This window comes from Cibotium barometz, chromosome 39, assembly GCF_041138505.1.
Source record: "Cibotium barometz isolate CiBa-2024 chromosome 39, ASM4113850v1, whole genome shotgun sequence".
NCBI classification, from domain to species: Eukaryota; Viridiplantae; Streptophyta; class Polypodiopsida; order Cyatheales; family Cibotiaceae; genus Cibotium; species Cibotium barometz.
This window is the reverse complement of record NC_141084.1, coordinates 9,405,817-9,432,838: the sequence shown is the minus strand read 5'-3', so window position 1 is coordinate 9,432,838 and position 27,022 is coordinate 9,405,817. Positions and strand designations below refer to the sequence as shown.

At 42.7% G+C, this 27,022-nt stretch overlaps 1 protein-coding gene and 1 pseudogene across 4 annotated transcripts in view; one reads left to right on the top strand and one right to left on the bottom strand.

Annotated features, from left to right (window-relative positions):
• Positions 1-26,773, bottom strand: part of LOC147615696 (uncharacterized) — a 57,353-nt gene extending 30,580 nt beyond the window's left edge. The window contains exons 1-2 of one of the 4 annotated variants that reach the window (XM_086778258.1): positions 26,577-26,773; positions 20,460-20,516 (exon numbers count right to left, since the gene is read on the bottom strand). In XM_086778258.1, the coding sequence (XP_086634384.1) occupies positions 20,460-20,516; positions 26,577-26,687 (168 nt within the window). In that variant the 5' untranslated portion in view covers positions 26,688-26,773. The remainder of the gene's footprint in view (positions 1-20,459; positions 20,517-26,576) is intronic. The other 3 variants (XM_086778260.1, XM_086778261.1, XM_086778259.1) reach the window with 3 other exon arrangements.
• LOC147615697 (uncharacterized) lies at positions 1,302-16,638 on the top strand (annotated as a pseudogene).
• Positions 26,774-27,022: the final 249 nt, after the last annotated feature.

The window sequence follows — 27,022 nt, the reverse complement described above, 5'->3', positions numbered from 1 at the left end:
AGTGCTCCAACCTTGCAAATGCCTAACTGGGATTTAATCTTCCATGTGCATATTGATGCATCAAACAGTGCTATTGGGTGTGTACTAATTTAACCTAGAGAACAAACTAGACTACCCCATTAGCTTTGCCAGTCGCCAGTTGAACGATGCTGAAATGAACTACACCACTACGGAGCGAGAAAGGTTGGCAATGATATATGCAATAAAGAAATTTCGTTATTACCTTCTTGCCACCAAGTTTGTTTTCTATGTGGATCATCAAGCATTGTTGTATCTGGTGAACAAACCATGCTCCACAGGAAGAATCACACGATAGTTGTTGATTCTTCTTGAGTTTGATTTCACTATTAAAACATGTCATGGCTGATCATTTGTCTCGCATACCTAATGGTGAAGCTCCTACGGGAGTTGATGATGACTTACCTGACACTTCCTTGTTCATGGTGGAGACAATGCCTGAATGGAGTGAGAAGATTGTTAACTTCTTGGTTAATGGTTTTCCACCCAAAGAGCTTCGTAAAGATCTAGCTCGAAAGCTGATCAAGGAATGTGAACCCTATTGCCTAATGGCCGGGACTCTTTATAAAAGAGGAAAGGATGACGTTCTTAGGCATTGTGCCCGAGAGGATGAGTATCTATATATTTTGCAAGAGGCACATATGGGCGTAGCCAGTGGTCACTTTTCAGGAGACTTAACTGCGCGAAAGATATTGCGATCAGGGTATTGGTGGCCCACTATGTTCCAAGATGCATCACTTTTTGTGAAGGGTTGTGATGAATGCCAACGCTACAAGAAACCCCAGCGGAAAGATCAGATGCCCCTATATCCAATTAAAGTAAACCAACCGTTTGAAAAGTGGGGTTTAGACTTTGTAGGTCCAATTAGCCCAGCGGCCCGTAACACACAATCTCGCTATATTATTGTGGCCATTGACTGTGTGACCAAGTGGACTGAAGCGAAAGCGACACGTAAGGCAGATGCGAGGACAACAGCCAAGTTCCTCTTTGAAAATATAATCACACGCTTCGGTTGTCCTTTTGAACTTGTGAGCGACAATGGTACGCATTTTATAAATGAAGTGATTAAGGAGCTCACAACAAATTTCATGATATCCCATTATAAATCTACTCCTCATTATCCGTAAGCGAACGGCCAAGCCGAGAGTACCAACAAGACCTTAATCTCTATTCTGACAAAGACAGTTGAGGCTCATCGCACGGATTGGGATCTAAAGCTTACGTCAGCTTTATGGGCTTATCGTACTGCGTACAAAGTGGCTATTAATTGCACACCATTCAAGATGGTATATGGCCAAGAAGCAGTCATGCCATGGGAATTTATCATTCCTAGTCTTCGTGTTGCTACTCAAGAGGGCTAGGATGATAATCCCTTAGTACAGCGTTTGTATATTCTTGAGCGGTTAGACGAAGAAAGACAATTGGCGGTGTACAATGCCCTTGTAGAGAAGGATAGAAGGAAGAAATGGTGGGATCGCCACCTGAAAAACAAGGACATCAAAGTTGGGAATAAAGTCCTGATGTATGGAGTGCGTAACGAAAAGAAGAAGCTAAAATATGCTGGTAAGGGACCGTACAGAGTATGTGAAATTACCCCCCAAGGTACTATCCGAGTGGAGACTCTCGACGGAGTTGAAACCGTTGGATTCCTCAATGGGAGTAAATTCAAAAGATACTATGATCCCCTAAGCCAAGAGGAATTACATGCAATCCATCAGAAGAAGGCAGCTAAAGAACAGGCTGAGCTTAAGAAGATACAAGCGAGAGTTGAAGCTAAAGAACGTCAGCAGCGTGTTAGGCGCCAACGAGAGGCCAACTTGGGAATTACGCAAGCATTTTTCGAGGAGGCAGAGAAGGATTCACTAGAATCTGACCCGCCTCTACGATACCCAATTGAGCTACAGAGTCCTTACGGGAAGGTGCTATATAATGCATTATTGGATACGGGAGCTCAATACAAATTGCTGTCATATGGAGTGTGGTGTCAACTTGGAAAACCACCCTTATCCAAGAGTACCATCCAAGTTAAGGGTATCAATAAGAAGAAAACCACTGTCTCGAGAATTCTGCACACTCCTGTTGCCTATGACAAGGGGACTGTGGTTCAAAGCTTTTTGGTTATGCCTGCTGGTACCATGGAGGGAACTGTAAACTTAGGGCGCAAATGGATGTTAGCCACCAAGTGCAATATTGATTGGGCAACCAGGCGAATTACAACGCAAGAACCAGCTCTCAACCTGACCACTCAGGGTCCCGCACCTAAGCCATCAACTCTGGACAAAACGCTAGCTAAGGAAAAATCACAAAATCAAGTGGCTACACCATCTTTGATTGTTTGCCACCTCTCTAACGCTTCAACGCCAAGCGTGGAGACAGGTAGTGTGGTCCCCAAGGCTCCGCTTACTTTACCGAAGAGTACATACAAAAGGGTCCCAAAAGCTTCGTTAACGGCTACCTCTACTGCTCAATCTCGTTCAGACAAGAAGCCTCGTAGTAGGAAAGCAGCTACCCGCCCTAGAAAAGGCAAGGTAACATCACCTTGGATTCCCAAAGTATTATTAGCAACCCAAGGGTACTACGAAGGGAATGACCAGATTTGGGTCCCTAAACATAAGCTGAATGCATCGCCTGTAAAATCTTGTAAGCCAAATGTTGCTATCGATTGATACTACCTAGCTCAGGAAGGGGGGAGTCACAGGAAGCTTCTAGCTCCTCATGCCATTCACACATTGATATAGAAGTTTCTGCACGCTCTACAGCTACCCTTGTCAATACCCACCAAGAAACCAATGAGTCTACGTCTCCCCTTGTAAATGTATCGTCGGAAGCCATATCCTCCGTTCGTTCATGGGAGCGTACACATCTCTACAACTTGATGTGGCCACAAGGGTCATAAAAAGCTATCTGCCCACATCACCACCTATAACCCACTGGACAAATTGGTTCCAAGGGACTACAACATCATTGCAAAAAAAATGATCTACCCAAGGAAGGGGGGAGCATGTACTCACGTTCGACATTCTATTGCTTCCTCCCTAACCTTCTCCCCTGACCATGTGTAAGATCCCAGACCTCACTGCGCAACGAATTCTGGGGTGCTAGCAGCGGAAGTAGCACTTCTTGCGCGGGGCAGGGTCCCACACTCGGGGGCCTCGCCCACGGATATCCGGACAAGAGACTAATCTATCGGTTTTCCCAAAACCGAACCCGGAAAAACTTCCTTTGCCTGGAAAGCACGGGCGATTCCACCATGATAACTTTTCCCTAACGTAGTCAAAAGCCTTAACTAACTGAATTGATCTGACCGAACTCGTAAGTTCTATAGTCAGATCAAGGAACAGATTGCACTTGGATCATAGAGATCAACGCTTTTTTCCTCATTGAGAGGCACAGCCGTTGATTCTTTTTCCATAGAACAATTTTTGTCCGGGATTTACTTCATCTATCGAACTAGACAGAAATTGAGTTTCGATTTACGGATCCATCAGTCCAGCCTAACCCCATCCAGTCCCATGGGTTAGCCAACCGCCTAACCACTGTAGTGATGGGATCCAATTTAGATTTTGGTTAGGTTTTGTCCCGGGTACCAGGGAAAAGAGTTCCCAGGCCCCCTAGCCGGATGTTTATGCAAACATAAAACTAGTCACACCACTTACACACCCAATATGAAATTGCCTTTTTCTCTGCATCAGCTATCTTTAAAACAATTCTTTAATGAAACCATTGTGTCACTGATCACAATCTTCAAAATCTCTGGTTGAATCCTTTTTTCCAATCATTCCTTCATCGGTGTACTTATGGCATCATTGGCAACCAAAACGCTCACTACCTGTTCACTCAGGGACCTTTTCGATAGTTCCTAGCTCATAGTAACCGGCGATATATTCACATATAAAAATTCAAGATGGAATCCTAGTTGAAGATCAGCAAGATCAACCAACAGATCCATATAAGAGAGCTATGGACTCATCAGTTGAGGACCAGCAAGGTCAATCAACCAGATCCATACTCGGTTTCACTCCTTGTTCCAATATCTTCCACGACGCACGTGTGGGTATCTTCGGTGACCCAGAGCCCGAGCACCGTATAGTCTGCACCCTCTAGGATCCTTCGCAGGTCACCTAGCGCTTCACTCATAGGCCGCTTCCTTGGTCCCTCATCCACCGTACCGGAAGCTCACCATTTAAATCGAACCGAGGCTGGTCAAGACCTCGGCTGACCTTGCTACGCGAGACGTCCTCTGTTGACTCTCCGTCAGCTATTGCAACTTTATCAGGTAGGTCTCCACGACCACATTCTCAAGACAGTCAAAATGCTTCCCCAACATTCTTGACATAAAACAGTCATTTACAAACAAATCACAAATACAGTTTCTATAATGAATTCACATCTTTCCAGTTTGTTCCACATCAATCCATATTACTTAACCCAATCCGATTCATAAGTGTCCATTCTTGACCAGATACATTATTTTCCATCCCATCTCATCAGATTCATTGACTTCACATAACATCCATTCCTATCTTTCTTAATTTACATTACGTCTCATCACATCCATTTCTCATTACATCTCATTAGTTCACATATTATATTATTCATTTCACATTCTGATTCACATGACATCTCATCTCATCCATTCGTTCATATCGACTTCATATCCATTCACATACATATTCGCATTTATTATTCCGCACACATCCACTTTCACATCTACATCCATACATCCATTTTCACATCCACATTCATACATCCACATCCACATCCACATCCACATCCACATCCATATCCATATCTATACATCCACATCCATATCTACATCCATACATCCATTTTCACATCCACATTCATATATCCACATCCACATCCACATTCATACATCCACATCCACATCCATACATCCATTTTCACATCCACATTCATACATTCACATCCACATCCACATCCATTTCCACATCCACATCCACATCCACATCCATACATTCATTTCCACATCCATATCTACATCTATACATCCATTTTCACATCCACATTCATATATCCACATCCACATTCACATTCATACATCCACATCCATACATCCATTTCCACACATTCACATCCACATCCATACATTCACATCCACATTCACATTCGTACATCCACATCCACATCCATACATCCATTTTCACATCCACATTCATACATTCACATCCACACCCACATCCATACTTCCACTTCCATATCTACATCCATACATCCATTTTCGCATCCACATCCACATCCACATTCACATTCATACATCCATTTCCACATACATCTTTCCTTTCACATACATCCTTCACATACATACATCTACATCCACTCTTTCACATACATATAACTACATCCATTCTTTCACATACATACATCTACATCTATTCTTCGTTCATTGTCATCTATCTGATTCGTTTCACATCCTCATATTTATTTATAGAATGCAAGAGATTTCTTATTTTTGAGATAAAATTTCTTTACGCATCTATTTATGCATAAATTTCATTTTAAGGAGAATAACACTTTCGAATTAAAAATCAATCTTTTATGCATCTCCCTATGCATAAATTCATTTAAATGAGAATGACACTTTTGAATTATAATTCAATCTTTTATATATCTTCTCATGCATAAAATCAAAATTGATGAAAATAACCCTTTTAAACTAAAAATAGATTTCTTTATGCATCTTTCTATGCATAAAATCAAAATTGATGAGAATAACTCTTTTGAACTAAAAAAATGGATTTCTTTATGCATCTTTCTATGCATAAAATCAATTTTAGTAGGAATTACACTTTTAAAATAAAAGAATTTTTCTTATGCATCATATTTATGCATAAAATCATTTATGATGAAAATCACTTTTAATATAAAAAATATATCTTTTATGCATATGTTTATGCATACAATCATTTATGATGAAAATCACTCTTTTAATATAAAGGAATTTCTTTTATGCATCTAATTTAAGCATAAAATTATTTATGATGAAAATCACACTTTTAATATAAAAAAATATCTTTTATGCATATGTTTATGCATACAAACACTTATGATGAAAATCACTCTTTTAATATTAAAAAAATTCTTTTATGCATAAAATCATTTATGATAAAAGTAACACTTTTATCATAAAAAAATAATCTTTTGTGCATACTTTTATGCATGAAAATTAAATATGATAAAAGTAACACTTTTATAATAAAAAAATAATCTTTTATGCATACTTTTATGCATAAAAATCAAATATGATAAAAGTAACACTTTTATAATAAAAATAATAATCTTTTATGCATACTTTTATGCATAAAAATCAAATATGATAAAAGTAACACTTTTATAATAAAAATAATAATCTTTTATGCATACTTTTATGCATAAAAATCAAATATGATAAAAGTAACACTTTTATAATAAAAAAATAATCTTTTATGCATAAAAATCAATAATAATGAAAGTAATACTTTTATAATAAAACTAAATTTCTTTTATACAAATAATCAAAATGCATCTTCTATGCATGAAAATGACACTTTAGAATATAGAAATCATAAGGATTACTCTTTTAAAATAATGAAAGATAATACTTATTTCCAATTTTTTTGAAAAATTTCGCTATAACCTCCTTCGTATGGCTGATCATTTTTCACTTTTAAGTCTCTAAAATTAATTAGAAATGCATCAAGAGTATTTAAATCATTCTAAAGTAACATTTTTCTACTTATTTAAGAGAAACATTATGAAAAACTTGATTTTATTCATTAATCATTCACCTAGGATAAAGAATGGTTGGATTTACTAGAGAAGAGAGGGGAATGCCTTTTGAAATGAGGCATAACATCATTTAGAGAAGACAAAAATCATAAAAAACCATAAAAACCATAAAAGAATGAAAAAGAGAAGAATCTCCAACTTACATTGATAATTTAAGAGCTTTCCTTTGGCTTGATGGTTTGAGGGTTCTACTCTTGTTTGGAAACAAGAGTGGCCACCAATCTTTTGGAAGAGGGAAGGTCAAAAACTAATGAATTATGAGTAAAATTCATTGTTTTTGGCACTTGGGAGAGGCAGGGTAACAATGCAAAAACACTATTGAGTTTCAACAAAGAGGAGGGCTTCTATTTATAGGAAAAAGTGAGCCTCTAACCAAGCAAACTAATTCTAGAATTTTCCAGATCAGTTTGGTCAAATTTGATCATTTTTAGGTCAGTTTTGCTCACTTTTTGGATCTAGTTGAAACAGGAGAGATAAAAATATCTCATTATTTGGGAGTTTAAAACTCATTCAAGCATGTGAAATAGGCGCCTCCTTCATGAGGGAAATTTCCCTATGCAGAGATGTCAAAAATGCATCATTACTTCTAAATATCTCCCTTTTTTAACTATTAACCTTGTCCTTAGTCAACTCTTCATCTTATGTGAGTATTTACTCATTTTTAGGAAATTTTTTCTTTTATTTCTTCATTTATCTCCTCCCTACATTTGGATGAATCTTATTGGTCCATAGGAACCTTAATTTAAAATTTCGAAAAAATCTTCACCCCAAGGATAATGCCTCTTGAACAGATTATACTTAATTTCTAATGCACCTTCTGAAAATCTTTTTGAGCTTCTGTTTCAGGGGAACTTATTTTAATAAGATGAGGTATTTTTCTATCCAAAAATATTTAAAATCTGAATAACCACTCTCTAGAAGATTTTCTCTCTCTAGGCCAAAACTGATAAAAACAAGATCTTTTATATTTCTGAAGAGGAAATTGATTACAAGGGAAGATACTGGACATCATGAGGGCTAGGGGAGGAATCTTACACCATGTAACTTTCAAATTCGAGGGAATGTATATATATAGCTTCATACACAAAAAAGAAAAGAAAAGAAAAAAAAATAGTAAAAAGAGCAAGAGCACATTAAGAGGAGAGTTATCCGCACACAATTAGAAATAAGATTGACCTGTCTTCATGAACCCACTGATGCTATATCTGTGTTTGCAGATATGGCAAATGCACGAGCATCACACACTTCGTCCACTCCCACCTTTGGTGAGAGGTATCATCTGTACCTTTCTCATATATTTCACATGTACTATCCTGTAGTTAAAACCGAATTGGGTCATATAGATGTACTAGCCAACGAGGAAAATGTTGAGGAATTAGAATAGCTAATTCGCCTATTGACCACGACTGAGCCCTACTCCGTAGAGGACATATCCTCGATAGCCCAAGTCTTTACTTTTCCACAGGATGACTAACCTCGCATAGTTACATTCTTGACGAGTCTATGTGGATGGGAGGACAAAGAAGATATATCTGACGATGAATGGATGGATGAGACTCATGGCACTACCGAGGCTGATTTTATTTATTTGGATGATGCGGATAGAGGCTTAGCCTTGGGGCTACAGCCAGAACTCTACAACATCCTCTTACCTTGATCCTCAGTATTAGTGTGGTGACTGGTAGATAGGTTAGTGTTTTCAAGTTGTTTCTAGTTTTGTGTCCTTAAACGAGTCCTTATTTTTTCCCACTGATGTGCCTCTCGAAGTATAGTGCTTATTAGTTAATTGTACAGGTTGAAAAGTTTGAGGTGGGTTCGCTTTCATAGTCCTGGGACTGCCGCAATGTTCATACATGGATATCTACATCAAATTGCGGGCATTTCTCATCGAATCAAGGAGATCGCTAAAATACAGATGTAATTCTTCCATGCCCACTCTCTTTCATTTTCACTGTTCAATTAATTGCATGAACTATAATGCATGACCACATGGAATTTGTCAAGCACTACTTAGTTTTTAAAGTTGCCTAAGGTGTTAGTGTAAATCATTGATTGAGTTTAACCTTATTTTAGAAATTCTTGGGAATGCATGATGTCTTTAGTTAACCTTGAAATATGGTTGTCTTAGGTCTAGGGTTAAAATCATCTTAATGCTTGAACAACCTGGCCATGTATGTTAACCTCTGAGACATAGCTTCTACCCCTTTGTCGAAAGGATGTAAGAACGTATGATAATTTGGAAGCAAAAATCCAAAGAGATAAATAAAAAATAAAAAGAAAGGCCTACAAAAAATGGCAATGTATGTCTGTTATGTGCTTGCATGTCGGCCTATCGCCCTATTGACACTTGGTAGGAGAGAAGTATTCCACTCCAGACCGATGCCCTAGGTTGGTAGGGGGTAGCCTTGCCTAAGGTGAGCTAGTAGATTCCTGGAGAAAGCCTTGTGGTAAACATGGCACCAGGGTCGATGCTAGTTTTGCTTTAGGGAAGTCGCCATTGTTTGTAAAAATTGTCACGTGCATAAAAGAAATAAAGGCAAAAGACTCCTATGACTCTGATATTTCTTGTGTCCTTAGGCTCTTGGGATTAGCTTGTTCTTAGAATAGATACATTGTGGTCATCTGTTTATTTATTAAGCTTGGTAATTTTCCTTGACTTAGGCCAATTGTAGACCTTGATTAACCTTCGACACCTTGCTAACTCTTGAATTACTTTCAATAATTTTAAACTCCTGTTAATTTGCTACGCTAGCTCCTTAATGTGACCTCTTAAACTAGGTTCTCATGGCATACTTTCATTGTGGTCTAACATGCTTGATTTTATTTTTGATATACTCTATATCTTTTGAAGACCAAGTATGCTTTCACTCTACTTCCCTGTTTTGCAGATACAGTCTACCACAACAAACCCTGTCGAGCTTACCATACCATAGCTTCCGAGGACGGAATCTACATCAGGAAGGGAGGCATGTTAACCTATGGCGGACATTCAGACGTATTACTTTTTACGTCATATAATTATTTTACGTATTCTGAGTCATGGGCCGAGCTTGTCGGCACCACATGTAAAAGGTAAGGGGATTGGGTGATCGCCGATGAGAGGCGCACCTCGAATTTCATCAGGATAAGGGTTAGGATCGGCCGGCCATGTGTGGGCGCCCATGTGTGAACGGCCAGGTCACATATAAAAGTCAAATGTAACCTAAAACCTCTCATTCTCGGAGTGTTGAATACAAGGAGTGCTCTTGCTTCATCTTCTCCATCTCTTTCCCCAGCGTGTGTGTGTATGTGAGAGAGAGAGAGAGAGTGTGTGTGTAGCGATCAATGATCGAGCATTGCATGGCAGAACGGCGGCGGCGAGGCGGTAGAGCGGCGGCGGCGGCTCCTTCCTCATCGCGGCGCGAGAATCCTTCACGACGGCGGTCTGAGCGGCGGTGAGTGACACACCATTGCTCTCTGCTATGGCTGTCCGCACCTCTGCAAAAGCCATATCCAAATCTTTGAGACATACTCATCTACTGCAAAGATCTCATCCTTAGTCGTTAGAAGTGGTGGTAGTACAACTTTGCCATAAACAACCTTGAATGGTGCCTTTCCTATGGAACTATGCACTGTATTGTTGCAGCAAACTCTACTAGTGGAAGATACTTCTCCCACACCATTTTCTGTTCTGCCACATAGCACGCACTTTGGTTTCTACCAAAGGCCGGTTTCAAGGTTCCGTTGCTTAAGGGGGTGGGCTCGTGGTTGCCTCGAGGAAAGTCATTGCTGAAAAATTCAGCAACATGTCAGACACAGAAGATGAATATTTTTATGATGAAGAGGAAGAGCAAGAGGCCTCTCTTGAGAGAAATGAATCTGAGGATATTCTTGCACGAGAACAGGCTGCAGATGATGCACAATATGAGGATGTAACACAGCCAGAAGATATGCCTAGTAAAGAGGAAGATGATGCTCAGTTTAAAAATCGTTTGGCAGGTGTGATGGATGTGTTTATGCAGCTCACTCAAAGTGAGAAGTTTGCTGAATTTATGAGATCCCGTTCTGAGCCTGAAAAGAAGAAGAAGAAAGTGCGTTCTAAGAACCCACCTCAGGGCAATAGTGGTGCCTTCCCACAAGATCCATCTTTTGGACAGTTTCCGAACATGCAACCTGCTTTTGGTGCCAACTCACAGAGTTCCTTTTTCGGACAGCCATCTATTCCACAGCAGTCTATGCATCCAGGTTATTTTGGTGGTGGCTCTGTGTTCCAATCCATGACTGGGGGTTATGCCCAGGGAGGCATGGGTATTCCAGGGAATTTTGGAGCTAGTTTTCAGCCTGGTATGCAAGGGAATATGTATGGTGGTATGCAGTCCGGAATGCAAGGAAACATGTTTGGGGGCATGCAGCCCAGAATGCAAGGAAACATGTATGGGGGCATGCAGCCCGGTATGCATAGTGGTATGTTTGGAAACATGGCTGGAATGTATGGAATGCCAGGTGTGGGAATTGGTAATGTTGACCCTCTGATGGGCATGAATGCCGGGGGTAGCAATCTTGTGAAGCCACTTCCTTACGATAATCTAACGCCTATGGGTAAGGCGAACGATTATAAGGAAGGGGGAGCTGCTGTGAAATTTGACACATTCAGTGGGGCCAAAGATAAGCTAAAGGCACTTACCTTTTTACAGCAGTTTGATGCTGCTTTTTCTGGTGGTAATTACACGGAATCCTCTAAGGTGAGAAAAGCTGCGACTTTTCTCAAGGGCAATGCATTGCAGTGGTGGTCCACTCTTCATTTACAGGGCATAGCACCATCTACTTGGGTACAGTTTAAGCAGATATTCTCTTCCGTATGGCTCACATCTACTTTTGAGGTGGATGTAATGACAGCATGGCACAAGTTGGATGCATCAAAGTGTGAAAATCTTGAGGATTATAATAAGAAGTTTTGGGAAGCTTTACTCCCAGTTACTTCCTGTTGTGCAGTGCCTTTGTCTGAGCAGGTGGAGAAGTATTGTTCTGGGCTGCCCAAGGAAGTGCATGACTATTGCATAAAGACTCGAGTAACAAATATGTCACAGATGATAGAGAATGCTATGACAGCAAATGCGTTACTCACTGGGGTCTCATCTGGATTTAAAGGAAGTAAAAGCTCACACAAGAGATCTGAAAAGTCAAGGCATGCTTCGCGTGATGCAAAAGGGTCTACAGAGAAGCGGTATAAGAAGTTACCAATGCCCAAGAGAACTCCTGAGGAGAGACAGGCTTTGATGGATGCTCAGAAATGTTTTTACTGTACAGAGGAGGGACATATGTCTTCTAATTGTCCCAAGCGTAAGTCCCAAAAGGACTCTGACACAAAAGGGGAGCCCAAGTCTAAGAAACCAAAACCTTCTGCAGGGTTAGTTCCTGATCTTGTTGGGGAACAGCCAGGTGGTAAAGAGACTGAGTTGTGCAGGGCATGGGGCAAAGTGAGAGATCAAAATGCCTTGATTTTCTTTGACACAGGTGCTAGAGCCAACTTTATTTCACCGGATTTGGCTGGCCGATTGAGGATCCGTGCAGAGGAGATGGGGCCTTTGTATGAGGCTAATATGGCTTGTCCTGGGTATGCGAAACCCGTTACTCCTATTATTGGGAAGCTCAGGCTTCATGTGCAGGGTTATGTGGACAGTGAGGAGTTTTTCATCATGCCACTTGATGGATGTGATGTTTTGTTGGGTATGCCATGGTGCCATAGAGTACATGCGGTGGTGGATACATACAACAGGAAGATTACTTTGACTCATAGAGGGAAAGAACATGTTTTGGATGTAAAGCTTAAAGGGGAATCTGTTCCTATTGTTTCAGCTTCCGCAATTTCATCAGTAATGAAAAAGCATCTTTCTGCGTACTTGATTTTTGTAAAGGATGCAAAAGATGATGAGTCTAAATCTAATTTGTCAACGTTAGATAAGGACAGGACTGATTTCTTATGTGAGTTCCAAGATTGTTTTTCCGAGTCATTGCCAGGAGAACTTCCTCCGGAAAGGCCAGAAGATCATGCTATTGATCTAATTCCGGGTAGTACTCCACCAAATAGACCGCCGTACCGTGTTAGTGCAGCTCAACAAGAAGAAATTATGAGTCAGGTACAGGAGCTGTTGAATAAAGGGTTGATCCAGCCTAGCTCATCACCCTTTTGCTCACCTGTTCTCTTAGTGCAAAAGAAAGATGGTTCTTGGCGCATGTGTATTGATTACAGGGCGCTGAACAAGAATACCATCAAGAATCGATTCCCAATTCCGAGGATCGATGATATATTGGACCGCTTACAGGGTTCCACAGTCTTTAGTCAGATAGACTTGAAAAGCGGGTATCATCAGATACGTATTAGACCCGAGGATGTGCATAAGACAGCATTTCGAACCACTTTTGGGTTATATGAGTTCTTGGTTATGCCCTTTGGTTTGACAAATGCACCTGCCACATTTAACCAAATGATGGACAGGATTTTCCGGCCTCATAGAGCGTTTGTGGGCACATTCTTTGATGATATGATTGTGCATTCACACACTGAGGAGGAGCATAGGAGGCATTTGGCCATTGTGTTTGAAGAACTCCGGAAGCATAGGCTGGTCATTAATGGCAAGAAGAGTGAGTTCTTCTTGGAAGAGACACACTTCTTGGGGCATATTGTGTCTAAGCATGGAGTCCGTATGGATCCTTCGAAAGTGGAAGCAATTCTCAATTGGCCAGATTTGAGAACCGTGCATGATGTACGCAGCTTTCTGGGATTGTGCTCCTATTACAGGCGGTATATACGGTATTTTGCTGAGATTGCTTCGCCCCTTCATGCCTTAACAAAGAAGGCAACTTCGTTTAGATGGGCTGATCAGGAAATTACAGCCTTTAAAAAGCTTAAAGAAAAGCTTACTTCGGATCCCGTGTTGGTATTACCGGATCTCCGAAAGGCTTTTGTTGTCCAGTGTGATGCATGTGGAAACAGCATTGGGACAGTTCTCATGCAGGAAGGACATGTGATAGCCTATGAGAGTCGTATATTGCAGAATGCCGAGAAGCATTTACAGGTTTATGAGAAAGAGATGTTGGCTGTAATTCATGCTCTTTCTACATGGAAACACTATTTGCTTGGGGCTGATTTCACTGTGCATACAGATCATCAGACCTTGCGTTATTTCCTCATGCAAACTAAACTTTCTGAGAAGCATATGCGATGGGCCAACTTTTTGTCTATGTTCCACTTCCAGATTGTGCATGTGGAAGGCAAAAAGAATGTTGTGGCAGATGCTTTGTCATGCAAGCCACAGGTCTCAGCAGTTTCACTTGCTTATCATCATGAGCTTGATGAAATGAAAGAGCAGTATGCCCATGATGAGGACTTTGGAAGGCTCTATGATCAGATGTCTGAGGGTCAGCGGCATGATCATTATACTCTCAGAGATGGTCTTTTGTTGATGCATGGTAGATTGTGTGTTACCAGGCAATTACAACTCAAGGTTATGATTGAAAGTCATGCTCCACCGTATGCAGGTCATAGAGGTATTGACGCCACGGTAAAAGCAGTTGAGACTTTCTTTTATTGGCCAACCTTGAGAAGAGATCTTAATGCTTTTGTTAGGCAATGCATCGTATGTCAAAAGGTGAAGTTTGACCGTCAAAAGACACCAGGGTTACTTCAGCCTTTACCTATTCCAAATAGACCATGGGAGAGCATTGCCATGGATTTTATATTTGATCTTCCACGTACACAAACGGGGAATGATGGCATTTGGACTATCATATGCAGGTTCAGTTAGCAGGCTCATTTCATTCCCGTGCGTAAGACGATCAAAGATGATCATATGGTGAAGTTGTTCATGGCGAACATATTCAAGTATCATGGCTTGCCTTCGTCTATCATCAGTGACCGTGATCCACGGATGACGAGTTTATTCTGGAGAGGGTTGTTTGACAACATGGGTACAACTCTCAGGTTTTCATCTTCATTAACAACACTGTCCATACCTTGATGGGCAAGGCGCCTTTTGAGATTGTGGAAGGAGGGAAGAAGGTACCACCTATTCTGCACACAAAGGATAAGATCTTTGAGGCTAATCAGCATGTGGAGAATATGGATGAAGCTTATCGGAGAGTTAAGTTGGCACTCCAGAAAACTCAGCTAAAGCAAAAGAAAGCAGCAGACCATCACAGACGTGCATTAGAGTTTGCATTGGGTGATTGGGTTCTTTTGCGATTTGAAAAAGCTAGGCTTAAGAAGATGAAGGGTAAAGAGCGCTTATTCCCTAAGTTGAGCATGCGCTATTATGGACCTTTTCAGGTATTGGAAAAGATTGGTGAGGTGGCCTATCGCTTGAAGCTACCAGATCACTAGAGGATTCACAATGCATTTCATGTGAGTCTACTTAGACCCTTCCATGGGGATGTGCCTGAGGATGTATCAGATGAGGCTCAGCCGGAAGTTGAGGAACTTGATGAGGTTCTTATTCCAGAACAGATACGAGGTAAATTTTCCCGTCATTATCTTGTGAAGTTCAAGAACCATTCACCGATGGATGCGAAGTGGATGGAGGAAGGTGACTTAACAGATTCACCTCAGGTTTTGCAGCTTTATCTCGATGCCTTTGAGTTGGAGTCGACTCTTGTTACGGCTCATTCAGGTTCACCAGAGCATGGGTCTGGAGCATTGCCTGATGCTCAAGAGGGGGGGTAGCACCTCCACTCCCTTGATACAGACAGGCTCAGATGACATCTAGAGGTCGCTTGGTGCAGCTTTTGTCTCACCCGAAGGTACTGATGGTGGCTGACAGTACATCTGTTTATGGGACTTTTATGATATATGTGTACTAGTCACATTGGATGTTGTGGTTGTGTATGGTTCACAGTGGTATACAACTTGGACTACTACTACACCATTGGTTTGCAGTGAATGTTGTTACATATGCATGGCTTAGAGAGATTGGGACGCTGATCTTGCCATATAGTACATTTCACTTTGGATATTTTGCTGTATCACCAGATTGCAATCGAGGACGCTTGCCATTTTTCAAGAGGGGGTATGTCATGACCCTATGAAAGTGGAACAGCATGAGTGTCAGCATGGTGGTTGGTGAGCAAGATAAATATTTAATGATTCATATTTGGGTGCCCGGACAAATAGTAAAATGTGTGGACATTCCCCAAGTGTGAAGGGGGACCAAGGGATTTATTATTGTTAATGTACTAACCTTGGGTGGCCCCTAGGCATAAGTGGCCCTTAGAAAGTTTGATAAACTTTAGAAAGGGGCCACTAGGATATTTATGGAAGGGGGCAACTCCACTTTTGGAGGTACACGCCTCTCTCTTCTCTCTCTCTTGCTTTTGGAAGGAAGTCGTGGAAGCTAGCTGCGTGGAGGAGAAGGGAAACTGAGCTGCGTGGAGAGTAGCCCGTACAAAACACAGGCCATACAGAACAGGTGGCTGCAGGCCGTACAGAACAGGCGGCTGCAGGTTGACTAGCGGCTGGTACAGGCGGTGCTGGCGACCAAGGTACGGGTGCTGCAGGTTCAGGTGACTACTGTGCAGGTTCAGACCTGTACGGTACAGGCTGCTGCACGTCATCTGGCACAAGGCTGCTGTACGATAGCAGGTACAGGCTACTGCACGTTTACTGGCACAGGGCTACTGTACAATAGCAGGTACAGGCTGCTGCACGTTTACTGGCGCAGGAGGCTGCAGGGTGACCAGGTACAAGCTGCTTCTGTACAGGTGCTGCAGACGGGTACTGTACGGACAGAACAGTACAGTTGCTGCAGGACATCTGACGCAAACAGGTACAAACTGGTACGGCTGCTGGGGATTTTCTAACGCAGGCGGCTGCAAGTCCACTCACGCATACAGGTACAGTTTTGTACGGACGGGTATAGTCGGGTACAGTCCGGTTCAGTCCAGCAGTTCAGACTGGTACGGTCAGTCCCTCTGGTGCAGAACTACGCATAAAAGTCGGTAAGCTCTGAACATATCATTCTTTCTTTCTTTCCACTGGCATATGTCTGCTGCAGAGTTGTTTCATCTGGCCCTTTGTGAGAGAAAGGGTATAGCAGTTTGAAGGGTGGAAACAGAGACTGGACAGTGAATTGGTATCTAGGCTGAGTTTGAAGCCATGAACATGGAACAGCCAGATGTGTGCTCAAGGCTACCCTGTTGAATTGTCTTGGTTGATTAGAGGGAAGCACAGTGTGTTGCTTCTGTGGGACTCAAATCTGTGTGTGAATCCTCTATGCTAAGAGGTCTTGAGGACTGTCAGATTGGACATGCAGGTTTACTTTCCTTGACTGGCTTTGTTGTACTCAGTTATACATTTCATTGAATTTGAATAAAGAAATACCGAAAGGAGCGCCACGCTTTGGGGCCAACAGGTTTCGATTTCCTTTCAGTTCTGGAGCATTCTAGCTCCTGTTAATTTGTTATTTGTTTGGACTACAATAAGGAAGGGTGATTGCTAGTCTACCGCACTTTGGTTTCTACCAGAGGCCGGTTTCACTTGTCTTTTTCTTTGGTTCATCTACCATGTAGAACCTGGCAACTAAAGCTGAATGCATTAAATCTTGGATGGTATCATTTGGGCATACATTCACAAAATCTCGAATGTTGCCATGCAAACCATCCCAATACTTAAAGCTTTAACTTAGACCTCTCAGAAATCTCCTTAAAAGGAGTAATCTTGAGATACGCATCCCAAAATTTCTTATTGTAGTGATCAATTGTCTCACATGTTTTCATCCGCAATCTTTCCCATGCAAGGTGCACATCATCTTCAAACTTCTAAGGTAAAAACTGATCATAAAACTGCTTCTTGAAGTCTTTCCATTTCTTGAGACATGTTCCCCTCAACCATACCATGCATTGAATGTCTCCGTAAGATGTAAACTAGCCATGCGAATCTTGAATGACACCGAATAGTTTTCGGAACCAAAAGCAATATCATGGCGGACAAAAGTGAGGGCTTTGTCTGGGTAACCATAAGCTCCATCATATAATGGAAACCACACCATCCTTCCTCCTCCTTTGAACTCCTTAGCTTTTTTCTTACCTTTCTTCCCTTTCTTTTCATGCCGTGGAGAAGAGGGTGACCTACAAGGGGAAGAAGAAGAAGAAGAAGATGATGAAGATGATGAGAAAGATGAAAATCTTGATGAAGAAGATGGGCTCTTGGACCTTTTCCGACTACGTCGGCTTTTCCCACAATGAGAGTGGGCTGATTTGGAATGGCTCCTATTCCTTCCACGAGGAGGTGAAGGACTGGGTGATCTCTTTGCGGGAGATCTCTTTGATGAAGACTTTTGATTTTCAGTCACATCCTTCTTTGTTGGTTGCTCAAAGATTCTCATCAAGTCGGGATCTTGGAGAATAGTGTCCAAATTGGTCATAGTTTCTTTGACCATGTGGGTTATTGGGTCTTCTTGGGTTTGTTTTCCTGTTTTGGTGGCTTAGTCCTCTTCGTGGTGGTGAGTGCATCCCATTGCTTGAAGAAAAAGCAAAAAGCACCACGTGTCTCGTAGGAGAGAGATATAACCTTTGCTTTGATACCACTGTAATAGGCCTTCGTAAGGGTTGTGGCACGGGTACCTAGCTTATCTTCAAGAAAACAATAAATTCACGCATAAAACATTGAGAAAATCTGAAAATAAACAAAAAGAGAGAGAGTAGAGAGAAAAGACACTACACTAGGGGTCAGAATAGCCTTGGGCCAAAAGCCACTCCACCCCCCCCCCCCCCCCCGCGCCTCCGAGTTATATTAGATAAAACCCCTTGGAGGAGTCTCGAGTACAAGATTCAAGTTCTTAGAGCTAGAGAGCTCTCGTCTTTTTACATGTCTCAACAATGAGAGAATAGCTTCCTTGCCCAAAAGCGCTTAAAAACTTAATTATAGCCCAAAAAGCATCTTTTTAATAATAAAAGCTCTTCTCTTTTTAGTATTTGGAAGCTTTTAATCTTTTGCTTTCCAAAAGCTGTGCACTGTATTGCTATCCTGCCACATGATATTTCTACGTCATCAAAGACAATGCCAGCCCATACAAGACCTTGCCCAGGGATCCATTACAGCACAAGCATCCACATCAACTACCCATGATGACACTATCGCATCGACATCAGCTCATACCAACCGTACACATGGGCCATATTCGCGTCCCAAAGGAGTCCTAAGTGGGTAAGCCTACTCCATCCTAAGTGCCAAGCGCCCCTGACCAAGTGCACCGAGGATCACCACACAAAGACAGATCCATGAGATTCTCCGACGACATGACATGCCCTCACCATAGCCACATCTTCCATCTGGAGGCTTATAGAGTCATGTTTCGGTTTTCAGTTTTCACATTCTTTTTCAGTTTTCCATGGCACTGTATACCCTGGTATCATTGTACTAATCATGGTCTCGTAGACCCTTCGGGTCTTTTGTAGACGTTAATTAGAGCAGCACGGATCCCCCAAGAGGAGAGGGTATGCAGATTGTGCAGAGAGGAGGTGGAGAGTGAGGAGCATTATGTATGCAGATGCAAAGCATATACAGCCATGAGAGAGAGAGATCCCATTTTATTCAGAGAGCCACATTCCCTACGCCAGATCTTTGAGGCAACAGACCAGCGCATACTAGGGAGATTCATTCTAGACATACAGCGCCACAGAGAGACATCATTACAGGCTCAGACAGCTCCAGAGGGGGGACGACACACACAAATTACTACATTTTTTCAGAGATCCATCCCACTCCCAGCCCCTACACGGCAGGGAATTACTCTCCAGAGAGCAGAGACACTCAGAGCCCACAGGAGACAAAGGACACCTAGCTTTCGGACACCACGCCTATACCAGAGAGATGACAAAGATCAGAGCTCAGTTTCACAGAGAGGGTGCGGAGCGACTGGCTCGCTTCAGAGCACACCCAGGCATGTTCTTCAGGGAGCTGTGGACACCCCCTTCATTGATGTATACCATTTTATACCCCCAGTATGGTACAGGATGGAGCTAGCTAGGTTGCATATCATGATTGTATACTCCATGCATATAGCTTTGCATTCTCCTAGTAGTAGAGCTCCATCCCCTCCACCACTCATTGTACTTATTGCACACCCAGATTCACCTTTTTAGTCCAGTACTTTTTCATTTTGTTGGGATGACAGAGGATACCCCATACAGGTACACCGATTTGTCTCATAGGCCGAGTTCGGTCTTTTGGAAGATGTTAATAAAATCTTTCTTTCTTTCTTTCTTTCTTTCTTTCTCTCTCTCATGCTCCATATCCTTGATGTCCACCTCCCCCTACCGGGGGGTTAGCTCCATAGGTTGTATGATGATGATGGTCCCACTTTGTATCATATGGCTTGGATTTGACATTCCTAGCTCATAGACCCACTGGGTCTTTTGAGGACGTTTAATATAACATGGACACTATTGTATCACTTTTGGTCTCACAGACCGATCGGGTCTTTTGAAGATGTTTAATATAACTAACTCTCTCTCTCTCTCTCTCTCTCTCTCTCTCTCTCTCTAATTTTATACACACACACACACACACACACACACACTTCAAATTGTCCTTCCTTGATAAATTCACTTTTCATAAAATACTTTGATGATGAGAGATGACCATTCCACCCGTAGAAAAAAGTAAAGTTTCCAGGGAATACCTGAGCAAACTTTTCATAAACATGTAGGTGCCGCCTAAGAGACATAATGTTCTTTATCTGCAATTTTTATCCACAAACAAACCATTGGATCTTTAATGAGATTCGGAAGCATAATAAATTAAAACGCAAGAAAATTATTTCTCACAAGAATGTAATGGTGGCCGCAACTCTCCCTATTTTGAACAAGCACATGCACACAAAAAACTATAAAAAAATGTTTCCCATTCGTGACAGTTGGGGATGCGATTAGTGCAGAAATGAGCGGATATATTTGTCACAATTTGTGTAGATTCAGCCAATTTATGTGTACATTCAGCCGATTAGTGTACAACTAAGCCGATTCGTGTATATTTGACACAATTGGTGTACATTTGGCCAATTTATGAGTGTACACTCTAGCCAATTAGTGTACATCGAAGCTTATATATACACATTGACATGGCTTGATTTGTGAAGTGAAACATCTCTTGTTTTGTGAGCTCATAGAATCAGGCCTTTGATGATGACAGCATCTCCCTCTTTATGCACTTTCTTCTTATGCTCTTGACTTGTGGATTTTCTTTCCACATTTGCTTCACAGTGCTTAATATGCCTCTTAGTGGCCTTGCCTTCCATCTTTGAGCAGGTGGGCCACCCCTTAAGCCACTAAGAACACACCCCAAAATAAGTGTGTTATTTCCACCTTAAGAATTCACAAGCAAAACCGCTAACTCCAAGCCTAAGCTTCAACTTTTTGCTTAAGAAGGCCTAAGGTTTAGACTTTAGTTAGCACCACAATAAGCTCCAAAACAGCAACGCTTTTCTAGAAGAAGGAATCTGCAGCAGACAAGTATTGAACCAGCAGCCTCCACTCTTAAGATTACCAACTATAAGCATTAAGATAGGAGCTTCTTGGTGTCCAAGTCTCTCGTGCTACGGTATCTACACTTGACATCCCATGTCTTCGTCTTTCCACTTCTGGTCCCCACTGGCATTCTTCTCCACGCATTGTCTTGCTTTCTACCACCGCATCATGTCCGTCTCCTGCAACATTGCTCCTCTCGGATTGCCTCTTCGCACAGGTACTATCCCACTATGGATGAAGAGAAAACATTGACTTGCCTGCCTAGACTTAGGCTCTAACTATATGTTGTGTCACATGCACACCCGTGCCATGGCTAATCCTGTGCAGGAACTATCTTAATCCCTGACTAATCATCAGTTCAGTCAGTCATCAGCAGTAGCATCATCATCATCATCATTAGCACCATCACCAGCATCAAGGAGCGTCTGCATGACCTGTCGGCAGCCATCAGCACTCAGTCGACAGCCTTCAGGAAGTGTAGACAGCAGGCGGCTAGGTATCGAGTTGAAGGACAGCAAGTGGACAGCAGAGTACAAGAAGCACAGGAATTTATGCAGCATATTTTATGAATATTCATGTCCAATGCTGGCTGACAGCATCTGTAGCTGGTCGACCAGCAACCTCTCAGCATATATAAGCATCCCTCATAATTCAGTCATTCCATCAAGTGTTCATTCACTCATTCATCATTAGCATCAGTCTAAGTCATGGAGAAAGGGGCCAAGGTCACCCTATGGGGCTGACCATAGGCCTAAGTCATGTACAAGCAGTCATGTAACCTTTTTGTACCATATGAATAAAGAAAACTCTGACACCCAATCTCTCTCTTTTTCTCTCTCCTCGGTCTTAATCATGCTAATTCAGCATCAATGTTCTTAATCAAGCTTAGGGTTGTGGATCAATACAGCAAGGCTTCCACGCATGCATCAATGTTCTTAATCAAGCTTAGGGTTGTGGATCAATACAGCAAGGCTTCCATCATATTCGTCACGTCTCAGGACCCGGCGCGAACCCCCCCTTTCTCGAGACCGTTACCTCGTCGTGATCGAATGTCCAAATACCTCGGAGATCTTTCTAGAGGGGACTATGTGCCGAATGGGATTTCTAGTGGATCGTGTTTGAGGTGTTTCCAGACTCTATTCGGCCTCTCATAGTCAAGTGCTCACCCAAGGGGCCCGAGGAGATAGATTCCCTTTTTCTCGTTCAGTCCGGCAAGGCCCTTGATATGGAACCCTCTGATCCGATTACCTGGTGGTCACATGCTAGGTGCCCATCTGCACGTATCTTGGGGCGCTTTGAGCATTGACCCAATGCAATCCATCAGGGATTGGTTCAAACAACTAGACAGCTGCCCCCAGAGGCCCAGGCAAGGAGCCTCACTCGAATACGAGGCAAGGACAGACTTAGCCTTGACATCAACTCTTCCACCCCCCCAGAGATGCTTACCCCGATCTCGGACCCCCCTCCCACATTATGGTGGCTAGGAGTGTTCACCAGAGATGACATACCTTTGGTAGTGCATCGTGTTGACAAGATCAGCCTTTCTCACTTATTCTATCGGACCTCATGGCAAATTTGTCAGAGCAGAGTCCCCTTTCGAGGATCTCAATGGATGCACTCTGCAGAGAGTGCGGGTGCTTGGTTTCCACGAGCATGGTTGGTACATTGACCCTTCATTGGCCAAGGTGGCTAGAGAGGACTTTTGGGGTTATGGTTATGGGAGGGCCGCCCACTCAGCCAATGAGGTGATAGCTCAAGTGGTAGAGATGTTTGACTAGGACTAGGAGGTTATGGGTTCAAAACCCAACATGGTGCTTCCTCAGCGGCATCGCCTAAGGGTAAATATAAAATCACCTACGAACAGTGAAAAATGGTAACCATGGGAGGATCATGGGCCTAAGGCTAGTCAGGAGGACAAGGGGCCGCCCGCTCACGCACCTTTAGTGGGACAACCCAGGAGAGAGGAAATGGCAAGATCCCTTTGCTAGAGAGGAGGCTCCCGGCACCCCCTTCTTTGAGTACACAATATGATTGGGCCTTTGATTCAGATGTCTGAGATTGAGGGCACTCCAATAGTAGCGGGGCATTGGCAGTCCCAAGGCCTCCCTCCTCAGTTTCTTTAAGATTTTTGCAAGAGGCTGTGGGACAGTTTTCAGCCACAAAAGATTACACTCTTTTTCTGGCAGTTAGCCCGCCGAAGCCTACCGGTTGGCACTTGGTTGGCCATCGGCGGTAGATCAGCAGTCTAGCTTGATATCATTCATACCCTCCGTAGATAGTGGGGGAAGCTTCAGGGTGGCTCTGACCGCATGTGGAAGTGCTGCAAGGCCTTCCTGAGGATTTGGCATCACGGTCCCTTTCTCACTGACAGTGGTGGTGAGCCAACGTGGCACTATAGACCACCTCTGTGGTGATTTCCCCCTCCCCCCATTGTATGAGATAGCCTTCTCCTCCTAGAGCGTCCAGTCGAAGGAGAAGAGCATCCTTCCCTTTTTTCTATTTCTTGACTCTCGCTTCCCTACGTGGAGCCGGGTTTGTACTTAGCCACTATTGGTGTTTTCCTTGGTAACTAATAGAAGAATCTCTTTCCCAGGGAAAATTTTAAAATAAATCTTTCTTCCCATTTTATTGGCCAACATGCTAAATTGAGCGGACGCTTTTCCATTTGGTGCCAGCACACATCAAGCTGCTTACCTGCCATCCTCGTCGGCCCACTGAGGTCAGCTAGATGAGAACGCCCACCACCCTCCACTAGAGTGTTGTTGGGGGCAATGCCATCGATTGGCGTGCAAACAGTTGACCCGCACAAAAGGGGGGAGGGGGTCTCTCACCCTCTTTCCCTCTAGTTCACGCTGTTTTCATTATTGGTCCAAGCAAAAAACAAAAAATCGAGATCCTCATTATATGTTTAGCAAAATCTAAACTAGAGATGCAGTTGCTTTTTTTTCCTTCGTACTTTCCACAAAGAAAGAGGGCGTTTTTTCCATTCTCTCCTCCACTGTACAGCTGCAGCTGCGGTGGTTTTTCCCCTCTTTCTACTTCACAAGAAAAGGAAGAACCAGTCACTAACTTTTCTCTTCTCCACCTTGAGGAGTGGAAAGTATCTCTTTCTTCTTCTTCTTCAAGAAGAGGAGTTTTCCCTTGAACCAACGAAACATACTTCGTCCTCATTACGAGAACTCCATGGCTTTCATTTCAATGCAAGCCATGCTTTGATGCCAACCATGCTCATTTTTCCCCTCTCTCCATATTTTTCCCTATTTTTTTCTATTTTTACTAGATGTGTTATGTGGCTCCTGGCTGATCCAGACACTGGCCAACTGCTTCCTGGATGCTGGTCGACTGCTTCTTTTGGTCCCCGACTTATCCTGAGTGCTGGCCGACTTTGAGCAGCTGGCCGACTGGAGACTGACCTGGTTGTGGACATCTGAGAGGCTGTCGGCTGTCTTTTGAGCAGGTCAACTGCTCATGTGGGACCATATAAAATGGCCCCTTGGCCCCCACTCATTGTATTCAGTCTTCGGGATTTTCTTGTGTATATATAGCAGAGTTACACGCCTCTCTCTCTCCTTCTCTATTCCTGTATTTTCCCGCAGTGCACTTGCTCGTGTTCTCAGATTTTGTCTTCATCTCTGCTACATATTCTAACAGACCCCCCCCCCTTTTTTCTTTCTAATTATCGCTCCCTCTATGGAGCTGAGTTTGTACTTAGCTTGCGTGGCTGTTCTTTTTGGAACAAATAGAAGAATCTCTTTTGCGGGGAAAAAAAATAGCACCGCATTCCTATATAAGCAAGGGGTGGCTCATAACTCAATGTTTAGCTAACCTTGTGTGGGTCTCCATCTAGACTAGCGCTAAGGATGTCAAGCTCTGTAGGCTGATAGCACACGTAGTATGGGACATGTGTGGTGGTGGCTCGATTGCAAGGTGGACTAGAGATCTTAAGACTTCATGCTATGGAGTTGCATGTCTATCTCCCCCAAGCCCAAGGGTGGTTTAGTGTAGGGAGCCTACAGTTGAGAGAGGAGTCCACGTACTGCTTTCCTTGTGCAATCAATACATGTGCATGCGTGTGAGAACTTTGGATGGAGGACAATCACGAGACAACATCTTGAGGATGTCACAGTTGGCATCAAAGCTTGGCTTGCATTGAAATCAAAGCCATGGAGTTCTCGCAATGATGTTTCATTGGCTCAAGGAGAAACTCCTCTTCTTGAAGAAGAAGAAAGAGATACTTTCCACTCCTCAAGGAGGAGAAGACAAAAGTAAGCGACCAGTTCTTCCTTTTCTCAAAGAGGGGAAAAAGCAACGCAGTTGTACGGCAATCTTTTCCACGCATTGTCTTGCTTTTTATCTCCATCATCGTGTCCGTCTCCTGTGATATTGCTCCTCTCGGATTGCCTCTTCACACCGGTACAATTACACTATGGAGTCCATGAAGAGAAAACATTGACTTGCCTACCTAGACTTAGGCTCTAACTACATGTTGCATCCCTAGCATGATGTTCTATGGGTTGGGTTACACATATAAGCACTTGGCTATTGAGAAAGCTAGACAATTATCCCAATCTTTGTATGGCTAAAAATAGCACCCCATTCCTAAATAAGCAAGGGGTGGCTCATAACTCAAGTGTATAGCTAACCTTGTGTGGGTCTCCATCTAGACTAGCCCCTAAGGTACGGCTAAGGCTGCCAAGCTTTGTAGGCTGATACCACACGCGATATGGGTCACGTGTGGTGGTGGCTTGATTGCAAGGTGGACTTTAGATATTAAGGCTTCATGCTATGGTGGTGCATGTCTATCTCCATGTTACATGCGGAAGCTCTGAGATGCTTCTTTCAGCCAATCTGTCTTCCTTGGATAGAGAACCTCTATGATTCTTGAGGTAGTCAATGATAGTTTAAACAAAAGGATTAATCAAGATAAGTCAAAGCTCACTTGCATGGATTGGTGGAACCAAGTAAATGCAAGGGATGGTTAAATAGTTGAGTTTGGAATGCTGAGGCTGAGGTTAAGATTGCTATCTCGACTCACAAACTGCCCGGTTGTGTAAGGCATCATTTGAAAAGGTCGACTATGGACATATGGGTAAGGCTTAAAGAATACGAGATGAAGTTGAAACCTTTCCAGAACTTAGGATTAACGTTTTCTTAACTACAATTCGGTTAGACCTTGCTAGAAAAGTGAGATTAGGGTTTTGCTCAGAGGCAATTAGGTTAAACCTTCACAGAGCAGATAGTGTGCTAACACAGATGAAGGATAGTGGACTTACGGCGAGGGCAGCCATGACAGTTGCAACAAAGGGCCAGATGAAGGACCTTCTCTTGTTGTGCTGGTCCCACTCTTGGTTTCCATAGCCATCCCACTCCTCTCGGCCTGCCATGACGCTCTCTGCAGCTGATGATCAAAAAAGAGCATAATGGTGGTGTTGAACGGGCTCCTTGGCTTGGCAACCACGCTTCTGATTATGTGCACGTTTTGATCTTCGAGTTTATTTAACATTGTCTTTGGCCTTTCATAAGGTTTATGATTTAATATAAACATAATTAAATAAAATGTGTATGTGTATGCATGTGTGTATAAAAGTCATGTGTATATATGTATAAATATGCATGTGTGTATAAAAAAGTCATAGTGCCACGCCCCTTTGCAAGGGCCTTCTCTCCTACCCCTCTACCTTATCCAAATTAAGGTGAGCAAGCTCGCGAAACATGGAAA